This window comes from Chelonoidis abingdonii, chromosome 14 (genome assembly GCF_003597395.2).
Source record: "Chelonoidis abingdonii isolate Lonesome George chromosome 14, CheloAbing_2.0, whole genome shotgun sequence".
NCBI lineage: Eukaryota > Metazoa > Chordata > Testudines > Testudinidae > Chelonoidis > Chelonoidis abingdonii.
In genome coordinates, this window is record NC_133782.1 from 20,490,800 (window position 1) to 20,510,196 (window position 19,397).

The window sequence follows — 19,397 nt, forward strand, 5'->3', positions numbered from 1 at the left end:
CAATGATCAGTTCCTTTAAAGGGGTTTGATTTGCAGCAGATGCACTTCCAGCACTTTTCTGAAAATCAGGAACCCTTTAATGTGTGTCAGCTCAGGCACCCAAAAACAGGAGCAGCCAAAATCACTAACGGATCTCAAATCTTAGCTTCCTACTCTAATTTATAGCATGCCATCTTTGTGTAATTGTGTTAGATTTGAATGGAACAAATATAGGAAACAATACTTAATCTGAAAATCCATATCAGTCCTAAAACCTGTTTGTAATAACATTTTCAAGATACTGTATCTCTAGTAGCATATCACATTTTGGCATTTAATGAGTTAGAATAGCTTGAGTAACTTTTTTTCCCCCCAAGTCATATCTAAATTTCTCCTAATACCCACAAGCAAATAATCAGTTTGGTACTCTGCTGACATAAAAATCTAAGCTGTTTTGAATTTCCTTAGGGCATTTTAGATGGTTGATAGGCATTCAAAGGTTGTTAAATTTGGTGTGTGAAACTGAGCATAAATGGGAAATACTTTTGATAAATTTAAAAAATATGGTTTTGTTAAATTGACTTGTCTGGTTTAGATGTATCTCTACCATCAGGAGCTTCTTTCCTCATGAAGCTTCAGCTTTATTCCTTTTGTATTTTAATCTTGGAAACTCCCAATACTCCTGATGAAATTATTTGGCAAAACCTATTTTCTACAGACAACAGAAATGGAGGTTTGACACTGAGGGTACGTCTGCGCTACGGGATTATTCTGATTTTACATAAACCGGTTTTGTAAAACAGATTGTATAAAGTCGAGTGCATGCGGCCACACTAAGCACATTAATTCGGTGGTGTGTGTCCATGTACCGAGGCTCGCGTCGATTTCTGGAGGATTGCCAGAACTGTGAGGTAGCTAAATCTGCTGGTTCTTGGCTTCCGGTTGTGCCCATTGGAATTCTGGGTTGAGATCCCAATGCATGATGGTGCAAAAATAGTGTCGCGGGTGATTCTGGGTAAATGTCGTCACTCATTCCTTCCTCCATGAAAGCAACGGCAGACAATCATTTTGCGCCCTTTTCCCTGGATTGCCCTGGCAGACGCCATAGCATGGCAACCATGGAGCCTGTTTTGCTTTTGTCACTGTCACCGTATGTGTACTGGATGCCGCTGACAGAGGCGGTACTGCAGCGCTACACAGCAGCATTCATTTGCCTTTGCAAGATAGCAGAGACGGTTATCAGTCGTTCTGTACCGTCTGCTGCATGCCATTGTAAATTGGCGATGAGATGATGGTTATCAGTCGTTCTGTACCGTCTGCTGCTGTCATGGGGTGCTCCTGGGCTGAGGTCGGCCGGGGGCGCAAAGACAAAAATGGGAATGACTCCCTAGGTCATTCCCTCCTTTATGTTGTATCTAAAATAGAGTCAGTCCTGCCTAGAGATATGGGGCAAGTGTACTAGAGAACCAGTGTACAGAGAGCACAGCCGCTTCTCCGTGTCAGATCCCGCAGAAATGATGAGCTGCATGCCATTCTAGGGTGTGCCCCTGCAACAACCCCACCGTTGCTTCCCTGCTCCCCCAACCCTCCTGGGCTACCGTGGCAGTGTCCCCCCATTTGTGTGATGAAGTAATAAAGAATGCAGGAATAAGAAACACTGACTTTTTAGTGAGATAAATGAGGGGGAGGCAGCCTCCAGCTGCTATGATAGTCCAGGCAGGACATTAAATCGGGTGGGAGAGAGAGCCCAGCATCCCGCTGCTATGATAGTCCAGGCAGTACAGAATCTTTTCTTTACACATGAAAGGAGGGGGCTGATGGAGCTCAGCCCCCAGTTGCTATGATGAAGACGGTTACCAGCCGTTCTGTACATCTACTGGGAATGACAGGAGTCATTCCTATTTTTACCCAGGCGCCCCCGGCCAGCCTCACCTGAGGCCAGCCAGGAGCACTCACGGGATGATGATGACAATTGCTATCAGTCAGTCTATTGTACCATCTGCCACCGGGGAGGGGAGGGGAGAGGGTGCTGCTGTTCACTGCCGCAGCATCGCGTCTACCAGCAGCATGCAGTAGACATAGGTTGACATATAAAAAAGTCAAGAAACGATTTTTTTCCCTTTTTCTTTCATGGGGGGGGAGGAGGGGGGTAAATTGACGAGCTATACCCTGAACCACCCCGGACAATGTGTTTGACCCTACAGGCATTTGGAGCTCAGCCAAGAATGCAAATGCTTTTCGGAGACTGCAGGGACTGTGGGATAGCTGGAGTCCTCAGTCCCCCTCCTTCCCTCCCTCCATGAGCGTCCATTTGATTCTTGGCTTTCCGTTACGCTTGTCACGCAGCACTATGCTGAATCCCTGCTGTGGCCTCTGTCTGGAGATTTTTTTCAAATGCTTTGGCATTTTGTCTTCTGTAACGGAGCTCTGATAGAACAGATTTGTCTCCCATACAGCAATCAGATCATTATCTCCCTTACGGTCCATGCTGGAGCTCTTTTTGGATTTGGGACTGCATCGCCACCCGTGCTGATCAGAGCTCCACGCTGGGCAAACAGAAATTAAATTCAAAGTTCACTGGGCTTTTCCTGTATACCTGGCCAGTGCATCCGAGTTCAGATCGCTCTCCAGAGCGGTCACAATGGTGCACTGTGGGATACCGCCCGGAGGCCAATATGGTCGATTTGCACCCACACTAACCCTAATCCGATAGGGTAATACGATTTCAGCGCTACTCTCTCGTCGGGGAGGAGTACAGAAACCGGTTTAAAGAGCCCTTTATATCGATATAAAGGGCCTCGTTGTGTGGACGGGTACAGTGTTAAATTGGTTTAACACTGCTAAAATCGATATAAATGCATAGTGTAGACCAGGCCTGAGGCTCATGCCCAGTAAAAGCCAGTCAGACTATGTGGGCAAAAGGTGGGAGGTAAGAACCGGGCATGTGAGAGAGAGAATCAGTTGAGAACAACTGAAAAGTGTGTGTGGAAAGATGGAAGAGTAACTGGGGAAGGAACGGGGTTTCCCCTCTGTGCACTAGGTACAAGTACCTTTTCATTGAAGTTCCACTAAAAACCCTGTGGGTTTTTTCCTGCTAACATCATTTAGGTTTTGTTGTATTTTCCTGAAAAAACTGAATCTTATTAGCAACTAAGTTCTAGCTGTGGCTACTGAGGTCGGCTTTGGAAATGCTGTTGGGAGCTTCCTGTTTCCTTATCTCTTGATACTAGTGTGAGATTTTAATAGCGCCCTGTTTCTGGCAAGAGGTTTTGCATGGCTGCCACCCTTTAGAATTTCTTACTTAAATCTTACCTATTGCCTTCGTCCTCCAACAACTTTGGGATATATTTTGAGCACAGGTTCACTGCTTGAAACTAGGTTTAAACTGCTTGAAGATCAGATGGAGAAACTGTAAATCTGCCCCTCTGATAACTAAGATTAATGGTCAGGTTAACAAGAGTGGCAGCCTGCTGGGTGTTCAGTAAAACGGCAAAATCCTTGCAACTTCTAACAAATCTTTCTGTGGTTTCATAGTGTCTTGACTTTAGGAATTAATTTATCTTTTTGAAGAGCACTTTGTTTATTTATGACTTCCTATTCTTTCTTAATGCTATCCGTTCTATCATATTTCTGTACAATACATCTGTGTGTTTGGCTGAGATGCACTGTATGTAGGATGCACTTCAGAGGTGAATAACACCTTGTTTTGAAAACTCAACTGTTTAATCAATAGAGACAAAGCACAGAGCTACATAATCAAATGAGAACTCTCTAACCAGTTTTGAAAGGAATTAAACTGTGTCCTTTCTGATAGAAATAAAGCAGTCCTGTATTAATCACTTGTAGCCAGGATGACAGACAGTTGGTTATGATGTAACTGGTTCAAACTGTATCATGTTCCATTAATTTGTGATAGGCTGGAAAGTTTATTTTCTAAAATGAATTTTACAGCTCAGTTAAGAATTTTACACTGTAGTTTAGAGGTTAATACAGTTAATAAAACCATGAATTTGTTTTGCTACTAAGGACTAAGCATTTTTTATTTTCTGGTATAAAACTACTTATTCAGCAATTGTCAGTTACTGAAAATGTGTGTATGGGGAGTGTGGAATTATTGTTTTTTAACCTCAGGAGTCTGCTTGTGTTCCAAAAATCAGTACCTGGTTGTGAATTTGAACTATGCTAAAAGAACCACCAGCCCTTATTGGCAATGGAGTACTGGCTGTGCTCTTGTGGAGCAAATGCAACACCAGCCTGGGTAAGGATTTGTGGGACTTGAGCCTGGGTCTCTGGGGCTCCAGGTGAGCAGCGCTTCCACCCGGTGACCTTGGCAGAGGCACTGTCAACACATTATACATCCTGGGAAACCTGTCACTGCAGGAAGGGCTGCTCACCGTAGAGGTGACTGGCAACTCCTCCCATAACCTCTGATGTTCCAGACCTACTATTTAAGCCTGGAGAGAATGCCAGGAAATCATATATGTAAAAAGGTAGATCCCTGACCTGCTGGGAGAGACCCCCACCTTGTTTCTGGTTCCTGCCTCCTCATCTGGCCCCTCAGTTCCTGCCTATTGACTCTGGTTCAATTTGCCTACAGCTCTAACCACTGGACCTGACTTCCGACACCTGAGTTCCTTACAGCCTGCTGGCTTTAGAGAGTATTTAAAAAAAAATAATCCTAAACTGTATGAGACATGGCAAAGATGCTAAGAAAGGGCTTTGTGCTAACTGGAGGATGAGGTTCAGTGTCAGCAGATAACGAGAATTGCAGGAAGAATTGGGATTCAGAAGCTTTGGCTGTCCTCAGAGACCATTCTGTGGCTCCTTGTGCAGTTTGGTGTGAATCTGATTTCATACACTGGAGACCGAGAACTGGCTTGTAGAAATACTGGCCTGTAGGGGAAATATATGAATGCTGCTGGTAAATTGCAGTTGCATCTTTTCTATTCCTAACTTTTATTTAGTTATATATAATTAATCACAAGATATGGAGCCTTTTTACATCTGTCCCTAGTTCAGATCTGGTCCAGATCAGTAGTGACTTCATGCTGCTAAAGGGCTGTTGGCAAGGATCAGGAAAACAAAATTGGTCTCAGACCAGCTCCTAGTAGGCAATGTCAGCACAACTCAGTTGACACCATCAGTGGCATTCTTGTCACAAATGAGACATAACTCTTTCCCCTTGCTCCTAGAAATTGTCCCTAAAGACCAGGATTAAGGTCACTTGCCAGGGAAAGCTTGCACTGTCCCTGCTGTACCTGTTCTCTGGATTAATAAAAGGACTTCACTGTGCTATTTAATACAGCCCCTGGTTGCTTGCTTGCTTGCTCGCTTCTTTCTTTGGATTTTGATTCATTTATATTGGAATACTTGCACTCTAGTGTTCCCTGTTTTTACTTGTTTAGAGCAGTGGGGAAGGGTGGTAATTTTCCACCCTTAGTTTGGTTTTTTGAGGTAAATCTTTTGTGCAATTTAAATCTGGCATAGTCTGGCTGGAAAGAATGTAGCTGTTATAGACTGTCTCTGGAGGTGACAGAATTGTGGAGGTATAAATTACAGAGCACTCTGCCCTTGGATATATAACCGGTGGCTGTGTCTAACGTATCTGCTTAGATCCATTATTTATTCTTTTTTTCTGTTTTAGGATCTTTTACATTCAATAAAATTAAATGTTGCAGTGACACCTCACTTGACTAACAAATATGAGTCTGTTAATCTTTTTCCTATTTTTTAAGAATTGAAATGAAAAAACAGTAACTCAGAAGCAGATTGATGGTGTAAACATTACATGGCATCAGGTAGAGAGTTATCCATAAGTCTTCCTGACTTGACTGCAAAGGGATGTCGTGGATGCTTTTCTTTAGTAAGTGGGGGCGTGGGTGTAATTATCTAATATAGAGATGCAGAGATATTGAAAGGCAATGTAGTCACCTTTATTCTGCAGTTTGAAGGACAAATGTATAAATATACAATTGGTTGGGCTGGAGAGACTTCCTCATGAGCAGTTGCATCACTGATCAGATAGTTTGTCTCCTGTTGTGTATCACTGTGATATAATAAGGTCATTTGAAATATCTGCAGGAAAAATAAAGCTGTTAATTTTGAATAGTTATAAACTAGATCAGAGAACTGGTAGGTAAGCTCCCAGAGGAAGAAAATATAAAGAAGAAAGGAGTTCAGGAGAGCTGGTGGTTTTTCAAAGACACAATATTAAAGGCAAAACAGCAACTATCCTGATGTAAAAGAAAGATAGGAAGAATAGTAAGAGGCCAATATGGCTCGATCAGGAGCTCTCTAATGACCTAAAAATCAAAAAACTCCTACAAAAAATGGAAACAGACAAATTGCTAAGGATGAGTATAAAAGATTAGCACAAGTATGTAGGGACAAAATAGAACGGGCTACGGCACAAATGAGCTGCACCTAGCAAGGGATGTAAAAGGCAATGTAGTTTCCTAAATATGTTAGGAATAAGAGAGACAAAGGAACATGTAGGCCTGCTGCGTAACGGGGAAGAAGATGACATCAAGTAAAATCTGTTTTACTTCAGCATTCACTAAAGGTTAATGGAAATGAGATGCAACATAATTAATACTAACAACAAGGGGGACGGTACCACAAGCCAGAATAGGGAAAGAACAGGTTAAAGAATATTTAGATAAATTAGCTGTATTCAAGTCAGCAGGACCTGATGAAATTAATCCGAGGGTACTAAAGGAACTAGTTGAAGCAATCTCAGAATTGTTAATTGTCTGAGAGCTCGTGGAGGATGGGTGAGCTCCCAAAGAACTGGAGAAAGCTGCTATATTTGCTTATCTTTAAAAACCGGAGGAAAACAGACCTGGGGGATTTATAGACCAGTCAGCCTAATTTCAATACTGGAACAAATTATTAAACAGTTTGTAAGCACTTAGAGGATAATAGGGTTATAAGGAATAGTCAGAATGGATTTGTCAAGGACAAATCAGGCCAAACCAACCTCATTTGACAGAGTCCCTGGCTAAGGGGTGAGAAGAAGATGTAGATGTGATGTCTTGATTTTCAGTAAGGCTTTTGACACAGTCCCCCATGACATTCTCATAAACAAATCAGGGAAATGTTGTTGTCTAGATGAAATTACTATCAAGTGTGTACACAACTTGTTGAAAGACCATACTCAGTGTAATTATCAATGGCTTGCTGTCAAACTTGGAGGATCCATCTAGTGGGGTCCTAGTCAATATTTGTATTAATGACTTGGATAATGGAGTAGAGAGTATGTTTATAAAATGGGTAGATGACACCAAGTGAGGAGGGGTTGCAGGCACATTAGAGGACAGGATTAAAATTCAAAATGACCTTGATAAATTGGAATATTGGTCTGAAATCAACAAGATGTAATCCACTAAAGACAAATGTAAAGTACTACACATAAGAAGGAAAAATCAAATGCACCACTCAAAATGGGGAGTAATTAGATAGGTAGTGGTACTGCTGAAATAGATCTGGAGTTAGTGGCTCACAAATTGAACATGAGCCAACAATGTGATGCAATTGCAAAAAAGCCTAATATAATTCTGCTGTGTAGTAATAAGTGCCATATGTAAGACATGGGAGGTAATTGTCCTGCTCTGCTTAGCACCGGTGAGGCCTCAGCTGGAGCACTGTGTCCAGTTCTGGGCACCACACTTTTAGGAAAGATTGTGAACAAATTGGAGAGAGTACAGAGGAGAGTACCAAAAGTGATAAAAGGTTTAGAAAATCTAGCCTATGAATAAAGGTTAAAAAAGATCCTGGACATGTTTAGTCTTGAGAAAAAAAGACTGAGGAGGGACTTGATAAGTCTTCAAATATTTTAATGGTTGTTATAAAAAGGACAGTGATCAATTGTTCTCCTTGTCCAGTGAAGGTAGGACAAGATGCAGTCAGCTTAGTCTGCAGAAAGGGAGATGTAGGTTAGAAATTAGAAAGTTTTTTTTCTAACTATAAGGATAGTGAAGTACTAGAATAGGCTTCCAAAGGAGGCTGTAGAATCCCTGTTATTAGGGGGTTTTAAGAACAGGTTAGACAAACACCTGTCATGGATGGTCAAGACACACGTCGTCCTGCCTTAGCATAGGAGACTGAACAAACGACCTACCCCCAAATATCTGTGCATCGTGAGACAGTTTTTCCTTTCTTTCCTATCATTTTGCCTCTGACATTTTTTCCTAAAGAAAAATAAATTCCAGTAAGCATAAATTCATGGGATACTCAAGTTTCTGACACTGCTCCACGACAGATGTGTAAGGTAAAAATGTAATATATTGTAGAAAATAATGGTCTGTATGGTTTGTAGTGGAGCCCCAATTCCCTAAACAGAATGGAGGTCATGACATTTTTTAGGCAAAAGAGAAGTTTATTTTGGTAGAGATACACTTTGTGGGTAGGAGACAACCTTAATAAAACGACCTTTCATATTACAGGACTTGTAGTGGATTTGAAATCCATTATAATTACTGATTATATAAAAAGGATTTACACTAACCGCATAGGGTCTTGGCAGAGATCTGTGGCTTATATTGATAACTCCATATCATTTAATTTTAAATGAAAGTGAAGGACTCATAGCCCTAGCTCTGGGTAAGTGTGAATTTTTTTATTTTATTTTTTTTTTTTGTATCCTTCCCACCACTCCACCAATACATCTCTTGATACTGACCCACAACACCTTTGCTGTTCCAGTTTTTCACCTCTTTTCAGGTTCTTGTATCTTGCCCATCAGCATGGTGTCTGAGCATCTTCCAAAGATGTATTAAGCAATATGTGCTGTATAGGGTACCTTCTCCATGTCTCTCCTCTCACTAAGGGGAGAAATGGTCTATGGATTTTATTTTGTTATAAAGTACTATGTGCTTTCATTTGTGAAAGCCAGGTCAAAAGCACACCCTGCACTTGGATGGAGGCAGGTGAGGTGTGTTCTTAGTTTCTGAAAGAGAGTGTGGTCCCAGATTGGCTCCAGCACAAACAAGTATTATGCTTGCAATAGATAGTTGTTTTGTGCATAGTTGACAGTTGTGATCTTCATCCCAGATTGAGGTTACTTAAGTGTCAGGAAGAGCCTTGAAGATGAGGACTGAGACTTCACATGTACCGTGTTGTTGGGAACATAGAAAGTGCCATTCTGAATCAATTCTGGTGGTCCACCTATTTTAGCATCCTGTCTCAGGCAGTGGCCAGCATCAGCTGCTTCAGAGAAGGTGCAAGAAACCCTGCAATATGCAGCTAGAGAATACTGTCCCCAGGAAACCCGCTAACCTCTAGTAGTTTGGCATAAGCTCTAAAGCATGAGGTTTCAAGTCATTTCTAAAACTCTTCTTTTGTAGTGTTAATGCTGGCTGTTCTGTGAGGAATGACGGCCATTTCAAGGGTTTCCTCTTCGTCTGACTTTACTTGACTACATTACAGTCCCCAGACTCCTGTGGAGGAGAATATTGAATACTTATCTTGTTAAATCAGTACGAGAAGATAAGTGCTTTACATCAGCTTTAGACTGCTGTCTATAATAAAGTTGTATTAATGTGTTTAAAGTATATCTTATGGAGAAAACACCTTGTCTTTCTAATGAACAATTTTTATACTAGATAGGCAAAATCACTCTGTATCCTTGCTAAAAAGCTTTCTTGGGCTAGGATTGTTATGTCTGTATTAATAATGATCTTAAAGTAGCTGCTGGTGGGAAATAATGGCTTATCTTGCACAAAAACACTAATGAAATTCCAAAAACTGAATCATGCTGGATCTATTAACAGAAAACCTTGTGACTTCCAGGAATTCTCACTCTACAATCTAAGAAAAGCCATCTAGCAAAGGAGTACTTAATTTGCTAAGCACTTAAATAACTAGCTGGATTTCTTTTAATATTTTAGTACATTGAGGACTCTGAAATTACAGCAATTGTCATTCAATAATAATTTGCCAATAGTACTCTTATACTTCTAATAGGAAATAATTGTGTTAACTGTGTAGTATTGGTTGGTAAATGACTAAAAAAAACCATTGTAGCTGCATAATTAAACATTTGGAGGAGTGCCATTTGCATTTAGCAGAAGTAAAGAGAAATACTCTAATTCAAATGTTAATTAAACCTCTAAAAATCAATTTTGTTCACATAAAATCACAAATTCTGTTGCATGTTTTATTTGCTCTTCGCATACCTTCCTACAAGAAGTTCTGCAGCAAGAGTGTTATCAATCGTTTTGCAAATATTTATAGAAGTAATTGTACACAAGTGTGTGGTCCTTTTGAGAAGTTTTGGGAGATGGGAGTTGGTAAATATTTTTTGAACAATCTACAGGCTGAAGGCTTGTAAATTAAAGCCATTTATTTAACAGATTTAAATAATAAATCAAGTCTTTGTGTAACTTATAAACAATTTGCAACATGCAAACCAGTGTTGGGGCACAGGAGTTATACCAAGGAACAATGCAAATCACCAAGATTTCTTCTTACATTCAATTACCATAATCACAATTCTTTAGTACCTCAAATACATTTATCATGTTTCTAGTACTCCAAGGATTAAAAGCATATACTAGTCTTCAGACACTTTAAGAGTATAATCCCTGATTGTTGAATACTTTGGTGTGAAAGGGACAAACTTAAAATACTGAAAGTAATTGCTTAAAGTTATTTCTTACATCACTTTTTGGCTAGTTTGTTTGGTCTTACAAAGCAGAACATGCAAGTAGCATTACTTATTTAAAATCCAACGTATAGTTACTTGAGGTCTCACTCAACAATGTAGACTCAAGACAGCTTTCAATTATTTATACGGAATTATTCTTTGTTCTTTACTTTCTAAAACAAACTCTCACCACTTCTTAGCTCTGTGTTATCTTGGAGGAGGGAAGTGCTGTTCATAAGGTTGGTCCAAGGGTATGTCCAGACTACCCGCCGGATCAGCGGGTAGCGATCAATCTATCGGGGATCGATGTATCACATCTCATCTAGATGCGAGATCGATCCCCGAATGCGCTCCCGTCGACTCTTGAACTCCACCAGGGCGAGCGGCGGAAGTGGAGTTGGCAGGGGAGCCACAGCCATCAATCCTGTGCCGTGAGGATGGGAGGTAAGTCGAAATAAGATACGTCAACTTCAGCTACGCTATTCCCAAAGCTGAAGTTGCGTATCTTACATCGACACCCCCCGCTCCCCAGTGTAGACCAGCTCCAAGGCTGGTCTGATTTCTGAAGCTTGCTTGTGGGTCTAGTTAACTCTGCTTCATCCTGTAACCCTGGAGGAAGGGAGAGGCTGGCTGTGGAGTTTCAGCAAACTTTGCCGTCCCTGCATTGGCATCAAGTTTATGTACCCTGTTTCCAGGTTCTTGGAGGAGGGCAGTTCTCTTACTTTCTATTGGGCACTGGTCACCTGGGCATTCAAATTGCTGTTTCTTCTCTTGCTTCTGCCAGTATCCAGTAAATGGTGTCAGTATAAACAAATTTCTTCAATGCTTCTCTTGGACGGAGGGTTTTTTGTTTGATTTGATTCATAGATTGTATTTCAGTATTAACCCAAGCATGAGAGGTTTCCTCATTTTATGAAATTTCTTCTAATATTTCAAAGTTAAACCCTGGTTAGGTGCTTGTCTTTTCCCTTCTTATCCTGTACAATTCTTATTTTACAAAGGGGAAAAAAAATCTCTTTGGTCCTCTAAATCTAATGGACACATGGTCCATACATACTTTTTCATTTCACATCTTTCAGGGCTTATCAAATACATGAGATGCTATACTAGAGGAACAAGACACATAGCTGATCACACTCTTTCCATTCCACTAGTAAAATCATCACTGAGAAAGTTTGCAGATGACAAAAATTGGAGGAGTGATAAATAGAGTTGCCACCCATCTGAATTTTACCCAGACAGTCTGGTTTTTGGCTTCTGTGTTCAGGTGCCATGTAGGTTGCCAGGTGCCTGGTTTTTGAGTGAAAAGTCTGGTCAAAAATGGGTCCTGGCAGTCTCCAGTCAGATGTACTGACCAAAAACCTGGTTACCTTGGGGTAGGGGGAGGTGCCGGGTCATTAACTCTCACCAGCCCCTGCTCAGCTGAGGCTGCCTCTTACCTGCATGCAGGTTCCTTGTCAGGCTGCAGCAGCTCCTGTCCCAGCTCCAGAGCAGAGGGAGTCTAGCTGGGAGAGATGGAGATGATCCAGCCACAGTGGGGAGAGGAGCGAATGACTGAAGTGGGGTCTTGGGTGGGGGAAGAGGTGGAGAAGGGAGCAGGGCCTTGTGGGGGAGAGGTGAGGCAGGGGGAAGGCCCTTGGGGAACCAGTTACCAACCATTAGAAATATGGCAACCCTAGTGGTAAATAAGGAAGGGGACAGATAATTGACAGAGAATATCTAGATCTCTGGTAAAGGCCCAAGCAAACAATGTGTCTTAACACAGCTATATGTATATATCTAGTGTGACAATGTTCCTCCTGTACCTTGGTGGGTCCTGCAATTATTGGTGGATTTGCTCGACTCTCAGATTTACCCTGTGGGTCAGGAAGCAGCCCAGAGACCTTCCCCTCTGGTAGAAGCCACCGTCCAGGTCAATTCCTCCTGTGTTTGATCAGGAGTTGGGAGGTTTGGGGGGAACCCGGGCCCACCCTCTACTCTGGGTTTCAGCCTAGGGCCCTGTGGACTGCAGCTGTGTAGAGTGCCTCCTAGTACAGTTGCGTGGCAGCTACAACTCCCTGGGCTACTTCCCCATGGCCTCTTCCCAACACCTTTTTTCCTCACCACTGGACCTTCCTCCTGATGTCTGATAACGCTTGCACTTCTGAGATCTCCAGCAGTATGCCTACTCACTCTCAGCTTCTTGCACTCCTCTTGCTCCCAGTTCCTTGCACTCACTTCCTCTCCTCTGGCTGTCTTTGGCCTGACTGGAGTGAGCCCTTTTATATCATCAGAGGGGCCTTAAATTAGAGTCAGGTGCTTAACGGCCTCACCTGACTCTTAGCAGGTTAATTGGAGTCAGGGGTTCTCATTAGCCTGGAGCAGCCCCTGCTCTGGTCATTCAGGGAACAGAAAACTGCTTATCCAGTGGCCAGTATATCTCCGTTCTACTATTCTGCTTTTCCCAACTGGCCTGGGTCTGTCACAGTAGGAACAAAGAATGTAGACCATACTGCTTCTCAGGATAGAGTCCTCCATCCTGTGACTTCGAAAAAGATATACATGGGTATAATCAGTAGAACATGAGCTCCCCATGCAACTCTGTTTTCAAAAGGGCCTACGCAGTCCTTGGATGCATAAAAAGGGGAACCTCTAGTAGGAGCAGAGAGGCTATTTTACTGCTGTATTTGGCACAAGTGCTGGAATACTGTGTCCAGTTCTGGTGCCCACAGTTCAAGAAGGACGTTAAGTTGGAGAGGGTTCAGAGAAGAGCCACAAGAATTATGATAAAAAACCACACCGTATAGCCATAGACTCAAGGAGCTTAGTCTATTAACTTTCTCTTTGTTAATCTAAAGGGGTGATTTGATTAGTCTAAATACATGGGGAACAAACATTTAATAATGGGCTCTAGAATCTAGCAAAGATCTAACACAATCCAATGGCTGGAAGTGGAAGCTAGGCAAATTCAGACTGGAGCGAGGGCATACCTTTTTAACAGAGTAATTAACCACTGGAACGGTTTACCAAGGGTTGTGGTGGCTTCTCTTAAATCTTTTAAATCTTAAATCTTCTCTTAAATCTTTTAAATCTTAAATCTTAAATCTCTTAAATCTTTCTTTTAAATCAAGACTGGATGTTTTTCTGAAAGCTCTGCTCTGGGAATTATTGTGAGGAAGTTCTATGGCCTGTGTTACACAGAAGGCCAGACAAGATTATCACAGTGGTCCCTCCTGGCCTTGGAATCTGATTTGATTTATAAGGAAGGTGAATGTACTATTTCTGCTTTGGGATGAAAGATGTATGTTAGACATTGTAGGGTGTCACTGAGTTTGACCTCTGGGACATCTGACTTTTTGGGTCTATTCCTACCTGGTTTTAACTTACATTTTCTAAACTCCTCTCTGGTTCTTAATTCCTTGTAGCTAGACAATGAGGTGGGAATTCTTGCCACATGCACATCATGAAAGGTTCCTGTCTAAGGATTTATTATAGCTTGAAGTTGACTCTTTGCTTTCCTGGGAATTGTGTAATTCAGTTTTAACTTAATTGATGCTCCCCAGACAAGATAGCCCACCTGTTGTGATGTGCATCTTGATTCCCACTCTCTCACTCCAAAAAGCAGCTTAATTTTGGAACGTGGGGGGGGAGTGATTGGCAGTAATCCTGGTTATGAAGAGAAAAAGGTGCTTGCTTCCAGGTTATGTAAATGGAGAGGGCTATAATAACCCACATATGGACATATCATGTATACATTTCACAAGCATGTCACTTGTCCTCTTGTTTCTCAGTTAACCCCTTATTGTTTTTTCCTTGGTTAGTTCAAAACCATTTTTCTGCCTACTGTTAGGATGCTGGGTGAATTTTTATAATCTGTCAGAGCAGAATTCCCTGCAGCAGTGTTGATCTTTTCTGTCCAGTATCCGCACAGGCTCTGATATTGGTATGCATTCTGTTTCCTTTCTGCTAGTTAAAGAGCTGGGGCGTAGAGGAACTTCAGAGGAGACTCTCATCACTTGATCCCATGATGGAACAGGAAATTGAAGAGATCCGCCAGAAGTATCAGTCTAAACGGCAGCCAATCCTTGATGCCATCGAAGCCAAGAAACGTCGGCAACAGAACTTTTGAGAGCGCCACTGGTAGAATAAATGTCAACCCTCTGAAACAATCAGAACCTTGCTTTTATGACTACTACGCAGATTGATTTCTATTGAAATGTGTTAGCAAAGTAGGGAGCAAAACTTCTGCTCACTTATTTTTCCATAGCACCTTTCTGAACTCAGGAATGCCATTAAGTGGGACATCCTGATGGATGGATAATGGTATGTTTTTAATGTTGGATATATTTAAAATAGAAAGTGTATTATTTCAGTTGTTACTGTTTTTAGAATAAACTTGTTTTAAATCTGGGGAACAGATACAAATAAGACTAACATTGGTTCATTTTCTTGATGTAACCTTCAGTAGTCCATTTTCTTCCTTTTTGAATTTTAATGTGTACTGTGGTGTTTAACAGCTCCATCTCTTTTTTTTGTACAGACTCAGTTTCAAACATTTTAACTGTCTTACTACTGTTAAGGTACCATGGAAAGTGTTAAATTGAAGAGGGGTCACTGAAAAGAGTAGACAAGAAGATGCAGGAACTATTCCCACCTTTGGAAAGGAACAAATCTTACTTTTTAAAAGCTGTAATAAGCCCTATGCCTTACCCCATGCGCTTTAAGCAAGTGTTTTTTGAGACCATAGTTTTGTCTTGTGTGTACTATATAAATTAATACTGGTAGATTAAGCATGTTGCTGTGCTTCCATCAAATGCTGTTCTGCAGTTTAAAAGCCTCACTGACTTAAACCAAAATCCAAGCAGAGTTCCAATGTAAAACAAAGCAGAAGCTCCTTCATCTGCATCCTGGGAAATATCCTTCATTTAGTTCCTACTAGCACTGGAGTGCTAAAAAGTTGTGTGAACCCTCTCTTGGGAAGTTAGATATTTTGCTCCACTAAGGAGAGGATTTAAAAATATTTCACTAATTATGGTGTTTTACAGGGCTTTACAATTTCAAGCTTCCATCTTTAGATGAAAAATTAATTGCATAATGTTTTACTTAAAGGTCAAGTACAGCAGAAAAGCTAAGCTGAAAATAAAGAGAGGTTATACAGAAGATTAAACAATGATATATTGATGCCAGATGGGTTGGGCGACTGAAGTTCCAACTTAATCTGTTCTGCATTTAATATGGCCAAGATCAACCTCTTCCAGTTTTTCTGGACACACTGGTAAATAGTATGTTTTCTGTTTGGGATAACTATGTAAAAGTCTGCCTTTCTCATGGTATTAACGGGTTGTGGACAATCACCAGATTGTACATTTACAGTCAGTGCAAGTCAAGTTACCTTGAAATGATTTAATAAACTTACACTGACATGATAAAGAGCAAAACAGAAAAAGTAATCCCGGTATCTCTAGGTATAGATGCAGAGACCTAACAGTGGGTGTGCTGTGCATTGGCAGCAGTAGAGCAAAGCTAATGTTGGATTCGATTTTAGGATCCACTTGTAGTTATTCCACATAAAATGAAATGTTTGTAAAGAGCAAGTATTTCAATTATTTTCTTTCTCTGATAGAGGGACTAGTTTTCATGTCATCCTTCTGAACCAGAGCTTGGTACGACACGCACACAAATAAATATCAGTGTCTCCTGAAATCAAATGCTTCTAGTAACAAGAAAGGTTCCCGTCATAGCTGGTGGAAGCATCATAGTTTTAGACCCTTTGTTTCTTGGGATTGTACCCTCAGCTGTTGTAAATCAGTGAACTCTGTTGGCATAGGAGGAGTTATGCCAGTTTACACCCCTGAGGATCTGGCTTTTAACAGCTTCAGTTAATTCCTCAGCTGCAAATAGAGCTAATATAATGGACTTCAAGAGCTCAGCAGCCTAGTCAAGCAGACTCTGGAAAGAGAGGGAGGCAGTCAGCAGTGTGGTCTGGCACAAAATGGGAACAATCTTCCATGCGTACCCACGTTAACCAGCTGTGGGGAAGGCATAATTTTTGATAGCCTCGAATATTGCAGAAGTTTCTAGCATGAAGATCTTGAAAGAAACCAAGTAACTTGAGTTAAAATCACTTCCACAGCACAAGCTAAATAATTTAAACCTCTCGTTTTGTTAGTAGATGACAGTCTCTTAGCAATAAGAATCTGGCAATTTAAATGAACCATGCAGGCTAGTAAGCACCTGTGTTGACAATACAGCACACTAATAATGCTGGACACAAACACACCATCTGCAGTACTTATTAAAAATTCATCCAATGTGTGTGTTTTCTCGCTTAAAAATATTTATTAAAGATGCTCAAATGATTTTTTTTTTTTTAAGGGCGTGTGTTCATTACATTCCCTTGCTTAAATGAAACTTCCAGTAACAAGATGCAATTTTTTAATTTTAAATACTGGCTCATGGCTTAGTTACTTCTAGTATATATGCATTTTGCCTCTGGCATGATGCACATGTACAATATGAGTGACTTCGTAGCAAGCTAAGTGCATTGCTTACATGTCAAATAGACCGTTCTGTTAGGAATGGTTTGTCTTTGTACCATATTTACCACTGATAGACACAACTTCTTTCAGCAATGGGAAGACATTGAGATGCCCATGTTTTACTTAAAACACTGAAGTTGGGTGCTTGACTTCAGTTTTCACTTTACTGAGTGCATAACTTGATTGCTCTAATTGGTGCTTACAGCCCAATGTAGTGTTAGTGAAATAACTTGCACTGAAATGGTTAACTATGAAAAAAATCACAGAAAAAAGACCCCAAATATGTGAAAGTAAGAAGTGGTCCAATGGTTTAATTTTCTCTTAAATCTGCCTTAATACTCATAAGAGTTGAGGCCTACACCTAGATTTGCTACTCTGAGTTTGAACAAAAATGGGAGTTTTTTCACCTTCAAGAATTTGTAATCTTAACTAGAGAAAACATTTCCCTTTTCAGGTCCCCTGCAGGAGCCTCTCATATGCCCACTCCTTAAACTCCTCCAGCTTGTGACAACTGAGGCTTATCTCGTGAGGGAAAGTAATTCAGGCAACATTTTTAAGCAATGTGTTCATTTAATTGTAAAATTATATTCACCTGCTTTATGGGTCCATATGCATTACTGAAAGTGTTCTGGACAAAGTGTCATCTTCACTTTCCAACCTGCAAAGATGCTGATGATATCAGTTACATGAGACTTAATAATGTGAAGTTTGTAGCTTTAACTTTTTGTAACAAATTAGTGACACTGGCATAAGTGCTGACTTGAAGTGCTATTTTGTAAGAGCTGACTGTTTGTATATATTAGTATTGTCATTAGTTTGTATATGTATGAAAAGTGACTTATTCCATTTCCTTAAAGTTTGATACAGGATATCTTGTTTGAATGATCTTGCTCAAATATCTTGCCTTATTTGTTCAAAATGACAAATAAACTGCCCTAAATGAAAGTCACAATGCCTTGACTATATGGGGAATTTTAGTCTTAATAGTACAGTAATTTTCTTGCTTGAGTAATAAGCACCCAGAAACATTGAAAAATCTTCAGATCTTTTAGAGCAGTTTTCTTAAGGGCAGGTTGGTTCAGAAATTGGTAACAAGATTTAGAACCTGTTGCCACTAGAGAACTGGTTCCCATCTATTCCTGTTAGCAGTGGGTCCATAAATTAACCATTGGATGACTCTTCAGTGGCCTAGGAATTGGAGCTGAGTCCAGTTTCTCTGTGACATTTTCTACAGAAATCAGTTAGCCCCTTTTGTTATAGTCTCTACAGAAGTCAAGTGTGTATGGAGACAGAAGTCATTCCCTCTGAGGGGTACCTTGCACTGCCCCAGCTGCTTGCTGTACCTGTGCTGTGCCTATGACTTCACTCTTCAAGATACTTTCCCTGTGTGAAAGTAGACATAGGTGCTGGGGACTTAAGTGCTTGAAGCCAAGATTTTCAGTTCTACAAAACCCTGGCTCATCTGGCACCTAAACACTCTCCGCCTGCATTTTTGCTGTACAAGTCCCATAGGCACCTAAATTTCTGCCTCTGGGCATGCAAACTACTGCTTCCTTCAAGTCATCTGGACACCCATCTCACACTGTAGCTCCAGCATGATCCTCAAGCCATGTGAAGATGAGCACTCACCCAGGCTGTGGAAGAAGCAGGGGAATGCTTTAGCCAGGTAAAGTTAAAGGAAGCAGCATGGGGACCACCACTACCTCAAATGCCTTAGATGTGTAAGCTGCCTGACTCCAGGAGAAGGGTTCATGGCTATGGTCTGCAAGCAAAACTAGATGTCTCCCTCCAGGCCAGACTTAGATGCTTAACTCCTTAAGAGGGGCAGAGTTCAAGATATACCTCATTAGCATCTCCTCTTGGTTAATTTAAGCAGCTGCCTGCTAAATATGTTGGGTTTCTCAGACACCGCTCTCCAATGAAGAAGGGGTAGGGGGGAGAACAGGGCACCTAGGCACAAACGTAGCTTTTGAGCGTCTTAACTTGATGGAATCCATAAAGCCTCAGTATGGCCATGCTCAGCATCCCTGTGCTTGTTCTGTGGTTCTGGGCCATAAGGCATTGGGAGTGGGGAATAGTTTCTTTATCCAGCTTTATACTTTGTCCCCTGCAGAAGACCTGGTTCTGCCCTCCTTAGTTTCATTTTACAGTTTCTGGGGATGGAAGGTGGGCATGTTAGATATACAGAGTTTATAAACTACACATTAACCTAGTGGTTCCTCTATCTCTTGTAGAGCTGAATGAAGTAACTGTTG

At 41.1% G+C, this 19,397-nt stretch overlaps 1 protein-coding gene across 3 annotated transcripts in view; it reads left to right on the forward strand.

The window, feature by feature from the left end:
- Positions 1-18,087, forward strand: part of STK4 (serine/threonine kinase 4) — a 77,926-nt gene extending 59,839 nt beyond the window's left edge. For 2 of the 3 annotated variants that reach the window (XM_032767398.2, XM_075072291.1), the window contains exon 11: positions 14,574-18,087. In XM_032767398.2, coding sequence (XP_032623289.1) covers positions 14,574-14,732 — 159 coding nt within the window. In that variant the 3' untranslated portion in view covers positions 14,733-18,087. Of the gene's footprint in view, positions 1-5,623; positions 5,729-14,573 lie in introns of those variants that run through there. The other variant, XM_075072290.1, reaches the window with a different exon arrangement.
- The last annotated feature ends 1,310 nt before the right edge of the window (positions 18,088-19,397 follow it).